General features: G+C 54.7%; 4 protein-coding genes and 1 non-coding gene across 5 annotated transcripts; 2 read left to right on the plus strand and 3 right to left on the minus strand.

Annotated features, from left to right (window-relative positions):
• Window positions 1-530: 530 nt before the first annotated feature.
• BO72DRAFT_500612 (FAD/NAD(P)-binding domain-containing protein) lies at window positions 531-2,088 on the plus strand (the record flags this gene model as incomplete). Its single annotated transcript, XM_040948914.1, has 3 exons — window positions 531-1,041; window positions 1,119-1,539; window positions 1,620-2,088. 3 exons carry the CDS (start codon window positions 531-533, stop codon window positions 2,086-2,088), a joined length of 1,401 nt encoding a protein of 466 aa, XP_040796829.1.
• Window positions 2,089-4,239: 2,151 nt separating this feature from the next.
• fbx15 (F-box domain protein) lies at window positions 4,240-6,645 on the minus strand (the record flags this gene model as incomplete). The annotated part of the gene is made up of 2 exons (XM_040943393.1): window positions 4,240-6,429; window positions 6,478-6,645. The coding sequence occupies 2 exons, from the start codon at window positions 6,643-6,645 to the stop codon at window positions 4,495-4,497; spliced, it is 2,103 nt and encodes a 700-aa protein (XP_040796830.1). The 3' UTR covers window positions 4,240-4,494.
• A 3,003-nt stretch (window positions 6,646-9,648) lies between these two features.
• On the plus strand, window positions 9,649-9,722 carry BO72DRAFT_t263. Its single transcript has one exon. It is a non-coding gene; the product is annotated as a tRNA-Ile (tRNA).
• Window positions 9,723-10,561: 839 nt separating this feature from the next.
• Window positions 10,562-11,368, minus strand: BO72DRAFT_462641 (uncharacterized protein; the record flags this gene model as incomplete). The annotated part of the gene is made up of 1 exon (XM_040946569.1): window positions 10,562-11,368. The coding sequence occupies one exon, from the start codon at window positions 11,366-11,368 to the stop codon at window positions 10,562-10,564; it is 807 nt and encodes a 268-aa protein (XP_040796831.1).
• A 1,326-nt stretch (window positions 11,369-12,694) lies between these two features.
• On the minus strand, window positions 12,695-12,889 carry BO72DRAFT_355383 (uncharacterized protein; the record flags this gene model as incomplete). The annotated part of the gene is made up of 1 exon (XM_040940717.1): window positions 12,695-12,889. A coding segment is annotated over one exon (195 nt), but the record flags the coding sequence as incomplete, so codon positions are not given.
• Window positions 12,890-14,534: the final 1,645 nt, after the last annotated feature.

Consider the following 14,534-nt stretch of genomic DNA (forward strand, 5'->3'; position numbering starts at 1 on the left):
GTGTTCATCTTGCCCAGATGGAGATGATAGAATTAACATAGGATCAGTACGTCTAGGACACTGAACTGGCAGACTTGTACATCATCGGCATCTCCTTGCTAGGGATGAACTTAATGGGGCCAAGAACAGCATAAACTCACCAAGTCCAGTCTGTTGTCGATGTGTAGGAATGATCATCATAATCACACTGACAGGCTAGTGGTGATAGTTGCCCCTCACTGTCCATGTCGTCCAATCCTTCATCTTATTATGATCTTATAATGCCATCCTCCCAGCATCCAGCATCCCACAACCTAACCACAACCATTCCTCCCTCGCAAGGTAAAGATTATCATATGGCATCACCAGCATGACATCAACAACCAACAACCCCAAGCCCTCACACCCTGCAGGACCAACCTCAGCCTCACGCAAGGGGGGGAGGGTACCACCACCACCACCACCACCACACCTCAAACCCCTCTCAACTCTCAACTCTCAACTCTCAACCCTCAACCCACCCCATCCCAATCTCCAACCAAAGTGTCAAAATGTCCCCCCTCAACATCGCCATCATCGGCAGCGGCATCGCGGGCCTCCTGGCGGCCCGCATCCTCCGCGAACAACACCAGGTAACCATCTACGAGCGCACCGCGTCGGCCAACGAAACGGGGGCGGCCATCAACATCGGGCCCAACGGGATCGCGATCCTGGAGAGTGTGGGGCTGGACCGGCGGCGGGCGCAGGCCATCCCCGTGGCGCGCACCATCGCCTACAACAAAGCCGGGGCGGTGACGGCCGACACGACGGTGGACTACCGCCGGGAGTTCGGCGCGGACTGGCTGTTCTTCCACCGGGCGGATCTGCGGGACGAGCTGCTGCGGTTGGCGACGGCGCCGTCGGAGGAGGTGGGGGTGAAGGGCTGCCCGGCGAGGGTGCGGTGGGGGGTCTGGGTTGTTGGCTGTGGTAGTGGTAGTAGTAGTGGGCAAAGGGATATAAAGGTGGAGAATGGGGAGGTGGTGTTGAGTACCGGGGAGGTGGTGAGGGCGGATTTGGTTGTGGGTTTGTAGTTCCAGTTTCCCTGCTCGTAGCCACCAGCCAGTCCTACCATCCTGACAACTAACCTGGAAAACCAACAGCAGCCGACGGCATCAAATCCACCCTCCGCCCACTCGTCCTCCCCGCCGTCCCCAACATCCACCCCATCCCCGCCGGCTCCTCCATCTTCCGGTTCACCCTCACGCGCGCCCAGGCCCACGACGCCCTAGGCTATCTACCGGCAACCCTCGACCGCACGCAGCCGGGCTGCATCACCACCGTCTTCGCCTTCGACGCCACCGAGCGCCGCGTCGTGATCTACCCGTGCCGCGACTTCGAGGTCCTGAACTTCGCCGTCATCGTGCCGGACGCGATGCTGTGGCGGTCCACGGCCGCGAAGATTGCTCCGGAGGGGTACCCAGAGGGGTACCCGGAGGGGGGCAACTGGTCGGCGGAGGCCGACAAGGCGGAGCTGGTCGAGCATTTCCGCGACTTCCCCGACTGGGTGGGGGATTATCTACGGTGAGTGTTCCTCCGAAATAAGCTTGCCGTAATTGACTACACTCTCATCAAGATGGAACTTGGGGTTTAACATGCAACAGCGCAGCTCCCACCCCCGGCCTCCGCGTCTGGCGCCTCCACCACACCCCGCCGCTCCCCAGCTATATCGCCGGCCGCACGGTGCTGATCGGCGACGCCGCCCACGCGATGACCCCGCACCAGGGCCAGGGCGGCACCCAGGCGATCGAGGACGCGGAGGCGTTCCGTCTGTTCCTGGGCGAGCATGTCACGGCCGAGGCTGTGCCGGCGCTGCTGCGCGACCTGGATCGGGTGCGGCGGCCGCGCGCGTCGCGCATCCAGGTGAACAATGTGCAGGCGCGCGGGCGCAAGTCCGCGCAGGAGGTGCATCGGTTTCGGAGGTTCAATTGGACGTATCCGGGGGTTTTGGCGGAGGTGCGGCGGTTGAATGCGGAGGGGGGTGCAGTGGATTGTGGGTATAGTTCTGATAGTGGTGCTGCTGCTGCTCAAGGCCAAAGGGATCATGAAGAGGAGCGGGAGTGGAAGTTGTGAATCTTGTTGCTTGTGCGCATGGATTTGTGGTTACACATTCTTAGTAGGTAAAAGCTCCTGTCTCACCTCATCCCCTCAGCATCCACCTATAACTCATTCTACCATTCAAGTATATCCCCCCGCCCCCCCGGTCATAGCGCATGAGCTCGCACCACCTACCCCATTCAGGCAACTAGCTAACCTGACCACCTCGGAAGAGCCTCACCCACCCCGAACTGATTAGAAGGGTCAGGTTGATTAGAAATGATTAGAATAGAGTCTCACCCCATCCCCACTGCAACCGACAAGCTACACCCCAGAACCTGAATGAGCCATGACTCACGCCATCCACCCCCCATCACAAGAACACTCCCCTCCCCTCCCTCAACCCTCAAACCTCAACACCGAGCACCACCAAAGCCCCATCACAACTTCCAATTCCCACAGCCCAAGACATGAGGCCGTATTCGTACCCCCACTGTCTCAGAACCGAGAACCCAGACCCAAGAACCAGAAACTTAATCCGAGATCCCCGAACCCGTGACCAAGACCACATCCCCAACCCTCACCCGAGCATCCCTTACCCAGGTCAGATCAAGTCAGATCAAGTCAGATCAAGCCAGTCAGAAAACAAGATACGAAGAACAGCACAGACACTGGCTCCACTCCATGCACTCCACTCACTGCACGCACTCCACTCCCTAACCTGCCATACCCGACGCAACCTATCAGCTACCCAGCAGCCCCAGCAGCCCCAGCCAAACAAGCTAGACTTGTCGACGAGCGGGAGCTAGAGCCCTACTACGTCAGATGTAGATTACACACAACGACCCCCGTATATACGGACGGGCGTGGGCTTGGACTCGGGTCGGGATGGGTAGGGTACTGTACCTACAGGGTAGGGAGGGTACCGTATGGACCAGAGGGGAGGGGATCCACTCGCCGTTTTGGGCAAGCTGTACGCTGTAGCTTACTACAGTAGGTAAGCTGTACCGTAAGCCCAGCTGCTCGCGGTCAGTGTTGGGGGGGGGGGCGGGTTAGTTAGCCTCTGCATTTACACGGCACTGGCACTGTATCCCCCATAACCCCAATCCGAAGGATATTGAATCCATTCCGAGAATAAACGTGAACGTGAACTGAGAGCGACATGGCAAAGGATACGTAACCCCCCCTACTACTACTACTACTACTACTACTATCCTCACGCTCATGCCCAACCACAACAACTAACCAGATAAAAAAACCCCGACGAACCCTCATCCCGTGAAACTCTACATCGACCCAAGAGGCCCAACCCAAGACACATCGAACAGAGCCGGGAATCCACTCATGAATCTGAATCAATACACCCGCGTCAACGCGGCATGATGCCGAATATATCGACTCAGAGGTATAGCCCAAACGGTATCGAGGAATATCACTACTTGTCCAAAGGAGGGGGAGCTATACGGCACCATAGACGACAGACCAGAGCAGACGACAGACCATACACCTCAAAAACAAGAACATGATCTTGTGTTGTAGGGTGTAGTGCTAGAGCCTCACCATGAATACTGCCTGCACTGCACCGCACTGCACCGCACTGCACGGTACAAGCCCAAGCCCAATCCAGCAGATCCTAAGAGCCTCACCACGCTTTACCGCACCCGCAACCGCACCCGCAACAGAACTTACACAATATCACCCCAAAAAATCGAGATCAGGATCCATACCAGAGATCAGATCATACATTCAGGCCTTACGTCCTTACGTAGACCCGCGGCGGGATGCCCAGCATACCAAGATCGGTAATCAGAGCCGGGCATAAGCACACCAACTCCCACCACCACCACCCAGATAGGCAATTCTCGCGGATCCTTGATCCTACAGGCGGAATCTAGCATTCGTCACGCCACGGAGGTAAGACATCACCTGTTGTGGCCACTACCACTACCACTACCATTCCCAAAGACAATGCGGTTGCGGGAGGGTTGCCTACCGGTGAGGTGGGAGGACGTGACATGTAAGGATCTCGTAAGCTTACATCCGGCTAACGCGTCAGGGCTGCCAAGGCTGACTGTACTATGTAGTCTTACTACTGCTTATCCGATCGGAGGAGATCCCTTCTACATACCTTACCTAGTACTAAGTAGTAGCTACACCATGGAAGACGAGACACAAAACTCACGACCTCTAAATATATGCAGCTTCTTATTGACCAATTAATTTATCACGGGTTTTATCATCTATAACTTGGTTGCGCTGCCAGCGTCACTGGCTGCAGCCATCCATCCGTCATGCGTTGCACAGCCACACGGCACGTTGAGGCAGTGCTCAGCCCCCGTCACCACTAGACAGTAGACACAGACAGTAGGGCAGTGCCACTCCCCTATCCTAGCACGGCGGTTTGCCCAGCAAACCATACACCATCCGCCAGCCCACCCTACCCTATCGCAACCAAAATCCCCTCCCCAGCCGCAGATACATCGCCCCCTCCTCCCGCACCGAGGGCACCGGTGACCCCCTTCCCCCTTTACCCATCCCCATCCCCGCCGCCGCCGCCCGCTTGGCTCCAAAACTCGTATGCCTAGTCGACTCCATCTGCGCAACATCGCCGACGCGGACGCGCTCCCCCTTGCCTGCGGGATGGGTCGGTTCAGCTGCCTCCTGCGGTGGCCGCTGCATCGCTCGCACACGCCCGTCCGTCATGTCCAATCGCTGCAGTCCAGGCAGCCGTAGCAGTGGATCGAAGTTGACGAACAGAATGGCTTGGTCGCCATCGCTAGAGTCCGGCGCATCCACCGAGTACACCAGCGAGCGTTCGTCGGCGGCGGCGCGCACCTCGGACGAGGCGATGCGCTTCGTGGGTGAAAGCAGCTGCGTCAGCGCCGCCGGAGCGTGGTCGGGGGGCCACATGTGCACCCCCAACGACTCAAAGCGTTCTTCACTGTGGTCAATTGGTTGGCGGCTGGACGAGTCTTGATCGTCCAGCTCCGGTGGGTACAGCAGCCCCGGCTCAACTTCTTCACCTGCAGAGTCAATGGGGGACTTGCGCTTGCGCGACGCCAGACGGAGGCGGAGTTGGTCGGTGGGGATGCGACCCGAGGTGGTGGTGCTGTTGCTGCTGTTGCCGGGGTGGGGTCCAGCCGCATCAGTAACAAGATCTACAAATGTCGAACTCGAAAGATTGTAGGTACGGTATTTAGTGCGAGCCAGGATGAAGTCGCGTCGTTTGGCGAGGTCGGTTCCCGGGGGGTATTCCTGGTGGTAGTGGCGGCGGATGCGCTTTTGGGGCGGTTCGTAGCGGGGTTTGTTGGTCGAGTCCAGGGTTCGCGTCAGGGGCTCGTCGGGGAGCACGGCGGGCGGGGGTGGTGCGTTGCGGGTCCGACGGAGTAAGCCGGCGAAGCGCTCCTGCTTACTCTGCTCGATCTCAGCCGGCGATGGCAGCGACTGCATGTAGTACGTGCGAATGTTCTCGCTGCCGCTGTTGATCCATTCACGGCGACACTCGAGGATCATCAGCTGCTTCGTGGCCTCGTCGACCCGGAGGGACAGATCCGACCAGGTGTCGTTCACGGGGCCCTCGCGGTGCTGCCGCCGCCACTTGAAGTTGATCGTGCTCTGCTTGGATTCCTCCGTGGGCGACACGCACAGCCACACATAGTAGGAGGTCCAGTCAATCTCCTCCGCTTCGTGGCCGATCATCGTCGACACTGCATAGAGGTGGTCATCGTAGACGCCAAAACATACGTTCTGGGAGATATCGTGTCCGGAGAAGTTGTCGAGGATCAGAGGCGCCCGGGTGGTGTTGCGACCCGTCTGGAGATCCGCGCATTCGACCACCCATTGCAGATGCCCGTCGGCGCTCAGCATGCTGTGTGTTCCCCAGTAGATGTACCGAGTGTTGAGCCGGACAAACAGCCGTCGGGTGTCCGGCAACCGAGTGATGAACCGCAATCGGCCTGTCTTGTGGCACTCCAATTTGGGGCGCATGTCCACGGCTATCAACCAGGTCTCCTCCGTGTCTTCGCGCTCCACGGTGAATGCCAGATTCCAGTCGTGATACTGCATGAGCCGGATGTGAATCGTTTCTTCGTTCGGGTCACAGGACGGGATGATTCGCGACACGACTCGGTGAAGGTTCAACACTTGCTCAGTGCAGCTTGCGCCGTGAACGTCCAGTACGCGGATCTCCTCTCTGTAGATGTAGGTCAGGGCACCCCCACCGTAGAGAAATGAGCTGCCATAGGCGAGGAGGGAAGCAGAGTATGGCTGCGCAGTCGCAAAGGCCTCGCGGATGTCGAACACCCGACCCAGAGCTTTGCGGTACCCTTTTCTGGCGGCAATGGCTTCCTGGCCTTCGGTGGTATGACGCAATTCATTCTAGGGCAGTCAGTCATGCCCCTGTCCGTATAGATCAGAGAGAGGTACCTCGATGGCTTTGCGGGCAATGTTCTCGTCCTGGACGAGACGGTATAGGGCCCCGTTGACGCGGCCCAGCTGGACCAGGTCTTGGGACCCCAGTCTGGACGCGATCTGATAGAACACATCGTAGGGAATACAGTCCAGATTCTTGGAGGGTCTATGGGCGGTGTCCATCTCGGACTATCAACCATGTGCGGCGGAGGGAAGGGGAACGCAAGACGGTAGGAAAACTGTAGGTCTAGACCGATACCACCATCAGGAAAGAGACAATCGAGTGTCGCAGACACTGGTCCTTGGAAAAAGAATCAAGCGATGATGATCACAAGAGGAAGGATTGTTGACTACAAGGATGGAAGAAACAAATCAAGGCGGTCAGATGGAGATAAAGTATGGAGTGGTGATCTGGTAACCCAGTTAGGAAGGCAGACGTCGAGGGGGCACCCGATGCCCAATTCAGCCAAACCACAACGGGTAATATGTTTGCAATGCGCTGCAGTGCCGCGCAGGCAATCAACCAAGCCTCAAGCCTTGAAGTATGCAGTGTTTTCAGTACAAGTGGACTGTGGCGAGCTTCATTCAAGACAGAATCGGTCGAATTTCGCTGAAAAGTTCAATTCCGAGCCAATCGCATGTCTCAGCTGAAGATCTGAGCAGTGGCAAGAAAGCAATCGAGAGCGAGACAAAAAGAAATAAAGAAAAAAAAAATTAATCCAGCTGAAGTATATCCACCCAGGCCATGACAATCAACGATCATGCAAAGGAAACGCCTGGGCCGAGTCAAGAGGGAGATCAGCCGTCATGGTGAGAACTTGTACTTTTTGGGTCCTGATGCGGCTCTGTGGCTGGTTTTCCGTCTCATTCCTGGGAGGGTGAAAAATGAACCGGGGCAGCAGCTCAGATCAGTAAGAGAGGGGGGGCGAAAAGTAAGGTAGGTGAGCTAGTGCGTGTAGTAGTGAGTGGGAATAATAATAATTGATTACTCCCTCTCTCTGCTTTCTCTCTCTTACAAGTTCTAGCAAGAGACCCGCCCGAGGGAACAAAAAAGGAAGACTAAAAAGTCACCGAGGGTCCGAGGGTCCGAGTGACAGCAGTAATCAACAAGGACCAGGACCACCAGGACCAGGACGTAGTCCCAGTCGCAGCAAGCAGCAGCAACAATACCAACAACGACAGTAATAGTCGCAAAGCTCCACAAGTACGACCGACTCGAACACAATTGCGACAACGAAGATCGACCGTCCCACTCAAAGCATCCCTATTTAGAAGGGCGGTCAGATCAGGCATGATTTCTGTGTCTTGCTGTGTTATGACATCCCTCCAATATCGGGTTAACTCATCCACGGTATCTTAGGGTGATTGTCAGGGGGACAACCCTAGACAAGGCTGCGTCTGCGTTTCAGTGCCGTCAGCAGTACGACCTCTTGCTCTGCCCTCAACGATCGGCGCTAATAATAGTAGCGTCTCTTCCCATTCGCTCTTTTGCCCTCGTGGAACCTGTTGCAGTCGTCCAGGGACTCAAGTGCAAGAGGCTCAACGAACTAGCGACTCGGGACTAGGTACGGAGTAGGTAGGTAGCTAGCTAGCTACGTGTGCAATAGTCTAGTAATCATTGAACCGAAATCTTGGGAGCCTGGCAGCAGCAAGCCAAGCCAGTAACCCCGAGCCACTATCGACGGGATTACGCAAGGGAGGGCAATTGGATCAGGATTCAACAGCCGAAAGGAAACTCTAGACGAGAGGTTCCGGACTGTCGGACGGCCCAGTTGAGCCTCAATCTCCACTCCGTCAGTGGGGAAAGGGTGACTCCTCGCTCATTTCAGGTTGAACCGTTGAAGTGTACTCCGTTGTAGTGGAACCAAGTGGGATGGATGGAAACTGTCAAAGAAGGACAAAGGAAGGAAGCACGCGGCTCAACAGGAATGAGGCTCGTCACGCTCGTGGTCGTCGTGTTTGGTTGCCTCAGGCAGGAACAATGACCGTGATGATTGATGTCGATGAGGATAACAATGATGAGGCTGAATGACCATTCATCCCAATTACCCACAGATGAACAGGCAATAAGGTTAAGCCGGGTACGTATGATCCACCTTTCTGACCAAGATGGTCGATGATCGGTAATTTAGGAATCATGGATAATGGCGCACGCATACTCCGACTGATGGACGGACAGCCTGATCGGATGACGACGGAATTGACCCCCTACCGCAGGTAAGCAGGGTCATCCCGCCCACCGCGCCCACGATGATCCTCGCTTCGGATCTCCAACCAGAGCCAGAGCCCAAAGCATTTTCCAGACTCTCATCCAATGACAGCATCAACCCAGGATCAGATCCCTCAGGGAGTCAGGATACCCAAAGGATAGGGGCAGGCATCAACCCCGCTCGTAAAAGCGGCGCGACTGGTCTGAAACAGGTACCAGTTCCATGCTCGGTGCTGCAAAGTATATAAGGTGCACCGACGGGTTCTGCATCCTTCAGGGTAAGAGAGAACGAGGCGTAAGCACTTATCTTGGCCCCTCTCCTCCTCTTCTTTTCTTTTCTGCTCTTCCCACCCCAACCAAGCTCGTGGCTAGACCTAGAACTCGACTCGATTGCGTCAGTCAGCCTTGCTGGCGTCCACTCGTTCTGACCCGCGTAGCCCAATAGAATATCCGCCGGAGCACTTAAGCATCGGATTCTGGTATCCCTGCAATGCGGGGGTGGTGCTCGAAAGCCCACTCCCGGCCCCTCTGTCTGCGGCAGCTGGTCACGCTGCGGTCAGCCTGATCCTGAAGGTGTAGCATGCACATTGGTCCGTTCGGCCCCAGCACGCGAGGGTCGGAAGTCCGGAAGCCAAACATGCGGACTGGACCCTTGCATCGGACCTTTGCTCGTCATCTTTCCAAAGGAGCCAGACAACCTAGGAAAGGTCTTCGAAATGCTGCATTGCATTTACCCCTCCACGTATGTGGGCCAATCTGGCCAGCGAATGCCCGCGGAGAGGGGATTGATTTGCTATCTCGAATGTTGGGATTCACCGCAATGCCGCTGTCCGAGAAGAACTGGTCTCAGTCCCGCTGGAACAATCCTGGCGGGCGACAACGGGTATGAGCGGTTGAGGACTGAACGAGTTCAACCTCACAGCTCACTATTAGTCGTTGCTCTATGAGTTTCAAGTATTAGCTCAAAATATCAACTGGGTCCCATAGCTCAGTTGGTTAGAGCGTAACGCTAATAACGTTAAAGTCGAGGGTTCGAGCCCCTCTGGGACCATCTCTTTTCTCTTTGAGACTATTCTCCTCAGAGGCCATCCCTGCCTTTTTTTGGTTCATCAAATTGGTCTCGTTCGTAGCCCCAAAACAAAGCTGTTCGAGAAGGGTGCAGGTTGGGATGAGTTTCTTCCGTCCCCAGCGAGCTCCGCGGGAAGAGTTGGCGGTCGTCGGTCGTGTTTCGGGATTGATCAGGTCTCGCTGTACTCAGAGCCCCCGTCTTCTCATTTCATGGTGTGTGATTGGAAGTGCAGATACATTGACACTTCTAGGAAGTCTCAAACTGTCTGAGAAAGGCGCGAGGATAAACGTGGTTTGAAATTAGCTAGTGTCTATATGAGCTATGGATGGAGTCCAAGTGCTTGTCAGCATTTTTCCAAGAAGGTCGCAAGGCAGAAAAACAAAATGAAATGGGCGGTAGGGGACCAATGAAAGCTATGCACTGCTACAGTGTAGATAGTGAAAGGAGAGGACAAGGTGAAGGTTGAAGGTAGGTCTATCTCCGACATCAAAGGCGTTTCCAAATAACAATAGGATAAGTAGCACCATCCAGCATCGACGCTATTTGGCTCAAAAATAGGGCAGGCAGGCAAGTAAGCTCACCACTGATATTGAGCACCAAATATGTCGCCGAAGCATTTATCCCCACGAACATCGTCGGGGGCCCTTTTGGCCATCTGTGGAGTGGTATGGTTGCTGATCGTCCTTGGCGAATGTCTTGCACAGCCAGTCCTTCCAGTCCCAATCACACCACTTTACGAAATCGTTCTTCTTTGACACGCAGCCGCAAGACCAGCGGATGATAGGAGTGATGTAAATGGGGAGGAGGCGGTCCTCATGCGATCAGCGAGATTTGCGAGTGGCGCAACCGATATACGCTTGCCCAAAGTCAGTTATAGTGATGTACGGTCGACAGGTAGGGTCGTGGTTCCTGACTCCCTCGACCATGATGATACGCCTGCAAAGGCCCTTGTGCCGCAGGCCGACGGCGTAGAATCTGGACTCGGCTCTGACGATCTGCTCCATGATGTGTTGCCGGGTCTCCACGGCGAGTCGGTCGAGACGAAGACGGTCCATGGAGAACCCCGACATGAACTCCACGAGGATCAGAAGCACCTGACGAATGCCTCTATTGGGAACTGGCATGTCAAGCGAATAGGATCCGCAGAATTGGGGAATATAGTCACTCAGACCATGCTGATGCAGGTGTTGGTAAACCGCCGTCTCCCGGGTATATTCCTCCTCGACGCAGCGGAACGGATCGACTTCAGATTTCCGGTGGTTGTAGTACAGCGGATCATAGAACTTGGCGACTACCAGCATGTTGGCGAGGTCACCCTTAATGATTTTAACCAGCACCACCTGCGAAGTCGACCCATCGCGGACCTGTAGCACCCTGAGGGTCTGGAGAGTGAGTTTCTGCGTGCCCATCTCACCAGAATCCGGACTGTTCTCAATGCACCGAGTCAGAATGTCCGTTGTTATTCGTCGCTCCTGCTCGGGTCCAGACAAACGGAGGTCGAAGGTCTGTCGGGGCTGAGGCGGAAAGTGCTCGCGGACGGTGAAGTAAGAGTCAATATTAGCATAGAGGATGTCGGGCTTGGGGATACCGTGGCGGGTGTTGTAATCCAGCGAAGAACCCGGATCCATTGTGAATGGGATATAGTGCCTGCAAAAGAAGGTAAAGTCCGAGAGGTGGGCAAGGAGAGAGGGAGTTGGCCAAGGGCGATCCAGTGAGCTGATTATCCACTTGAGACATCAATGGCAGTTTCCTCTCTTCTGCTAGCAACTTCCTTGTTGTAATTGTGATTGTTACTCTCCGAACTTCGGTCGCCACGGGGGTCTTTACAAATCACCTCTTGCTTTCGCACTTTCGCACTTTCCGGTCAACGTTGGAAGCATGTCAAGCACCTTTTGATAAGTTAGAGTTTGTGTCTTATGCGAAGTGGTCCGCGAGGCTGGTCAGGAGTGGAGAAGGTTAACACGGCTGGACTCGAGACACGAAGGACTTCGAGGTGGCCCGCTTTTGTTGGCCTGTGGTGACAATTTGAAGGTCATGCCTATTCTCTACCATTGCAAAGGTACTAATGATCTTGTTGCCTGTGGATCCTCAGAGCTCGACCAGGCACATGATGGTATACCTATTTCGAGGACGGGCACATCCCCAGCACACGCTTGTGTTTTGTTGCCTGGGAATTTGACTGCCACATTCTCATATACGTGGCAGTACAAAACAGTGACGGCATTATTGATATTCTTTTTGTGAAGAAGCCCGTAGAGGACAAGAATCTGACTATCAAGCATTTTCGGGGAGTTTGGCAGGCAATTCCACACACGACCGTCTGCCTGGCATTGGTGCCCAAATTCCTTCTAATCTTCTATATAGGTAGGGGTAGACAAATGGAGGTTTCGAGTCTAAGTCTTGAGTACCCTGTCATGAAGAGATTATCCCGAGAAATATTTCTAGACCCCTGCCCTCAAATCTGGAATATTCCCGAGAACGAATAGCACAGCGACCAAGATTCAGATTGAACAGCTTGCCATTCAGCATTCAGGTCTTCCCATTCCCCCCTTGGTCAATTTAACACTGCGTGTAAGTCAACGCAGATTGGATATCAAAGCAATATTCAAACACCCACTCAACCCAGATACTCGCAAGTACACCCACAACCTTCGACAATCTTCCCTCTCCACAAACACAAACCGAAGTACAAGATCACAATCCATTCGAGCACCCACAATACCCCAACATCCAAGCATACCCACCTCCTAAACCCAACCACCCCAAACGCCCAATCCAAGCAACACCACAACCATTAAGCCCACCGACTCCCCCACGCGCCCCTTCAACCCAGCCCCGCCACCACTGGTCTTCGCCCCCGAAGTGACTCCATCCTCGCCTTTCTTCACCTCCAGTTCCCGCACCCCGTCCTCTCCAGCTACCACCGACCCAGACCCCTTCTCGTTCTCATCTTTTGCAATCTCCTCCTTGACATAGGAGATATACCGCTTCACCTCCGTCGGAAGCGCCCCGTACCACGCCGGCGTGGCGCCCTTGCTGAAGTCGCTGGCCAGCGCGCTGCGGCGCGAGGGGATGAGCAGTTCGGCGAGGGCGCTGGGCGGGATCTGGGTGATGATCGAGTGGGGAGGCGGGGCGATGGATGCGAGGGAGCGTTTGAGGTTGAGATTCAGGTTCAAGTTGAGGTTGAGGTTGGGGTTGGGGTCTGCGTTGGGGGTGGGGATGGTTTTGGAGGGTGCTCTGTTTGAATCAGCGGTTCTGCACACAGATCATAGATGATATGGAAGTGGCAGAAAGGGGGCCGTACAGTGATGTCGACTCGGTTGGGGTGGGCTCGGGGGCGCAGAAGGCGGGTGCTGCGAGAAGCAGAATGGGGCTGAGATGGAACTTCATCGTAGTGCTGTGCACTCTGTAGGTGTGGATTTGGCTGGGTTGAGTAGAGGTGGTGCGTTGTGTTGACTCACGGGCGGGAAGTGTTGCTATATCTCCGATCGTCAGTGCTATTGGTATCGCACCGGAAACTGTAGCAGACTGATGGAGATTTAATGAGCTTGTCTGTCTTTTCCGAACTCATTGAATCATGGGTAAATCAAAGTTAGGAGCGTGTTGTGCCTGGTTAGACCCATTTTTGAGCTTGTTGATCAGGGACTGAGATAGAGTTTCGGGTCGAGTTCTCTAGGAGATTATGGCGGCCATGTGCTCGAACCAATCCATGAGAATGTACAGCATAAATGCGAATGGTGACCGCAATTCGATCATCTTGAAACGGGTTCTACTTGTGGTGAACAGGAGTTCATGCCGGTTTCCAACTTTATCTTGGTGTGGAACAGGTCCGTTCCTACTACTTCATCTGTGGTGGCGTATCACTGGTATATGACTATGGGGCCTAGACCGTACATTAATGTCTGGACTTGAAGAAAAACTCAGATTCTAGTCTTCCAGTCAAATCTATAATCACCTGGTCCAGGGCTACGCTATACTATGCGAAACCTGCCGAGAGCCAAAACGCGGCCAATTCCTCTGCCCATAAAGGCACTTTTTGTACGAACCTCATCAAAGCTTATATTGTATCGATATCGATTTTCCACAGCACTAGGAATCAAAGGCAGTACTCGACAAACTCGAGTGGGCCAGAAGCTGGTCATCGGCTGCCATACCTTAATCTAATTAAACTTCGCCCTGAGCGTCGATCGCACTAGACCCGGATAAGCAATTCCTCAGAATCAATTCAACCTGAAACACCCACCAACGTCAAACCGAAGACTCAAAAACGGGCATTTCCCACCTTTTTACCAGTCATGTCTTCCTCCCCTAATACAAGGGTCGCGGTCGAATCGCGAACTACCCCATTGAGCCATTCTCCGAAGGACGAAACACATTCACCGTCAGAATGACCCTGGTTGCAGCAGAGGTGCAATGGCTGGTTATCTTCAGATACGTACGAGGAAATGTAGTCCGTAGCACCGCACTTTCTGCTCTTTCTTTCACAACCACCCTGATTTCCGGTCTGCCAGATGTCCTTGAGTGATCGGCCGGGTTGGTAGGCCCAGGGTGCGGGGGACCAAGCACAGAGCACTTGTCCCTGAGAAGGCCCACAATACCAAAGTCTGGTTCGCATGCCCTCCGAACAGTCAATTCACATGGATACATGATATCCATCAGCCTCGGAATGCCCAGTGCATTGGAAGCTCCAACATGAAACACCGTTGTTTTGAATCCACCACCCCATTCATGGTATAAACTTTGCAACCATCACCCCTCAACCCAGGGACCACTCTCCTCTCAACCTTAGATCGT

This window comes from Aspergillus fijiensis (assembly GCF_003184825.1).
Source record: "Aspergillus fijiensis CBS 313.89 unplaced genomic scaffold BO72scaffold_68, whole genome shotgun sequence".
NCBI lineage: Eukaryota > Fungi > Ascomycota > Eurotiomycetes > Eurotiales > Aspergillaceae > Aspergillus > Aspergillus fijiensis.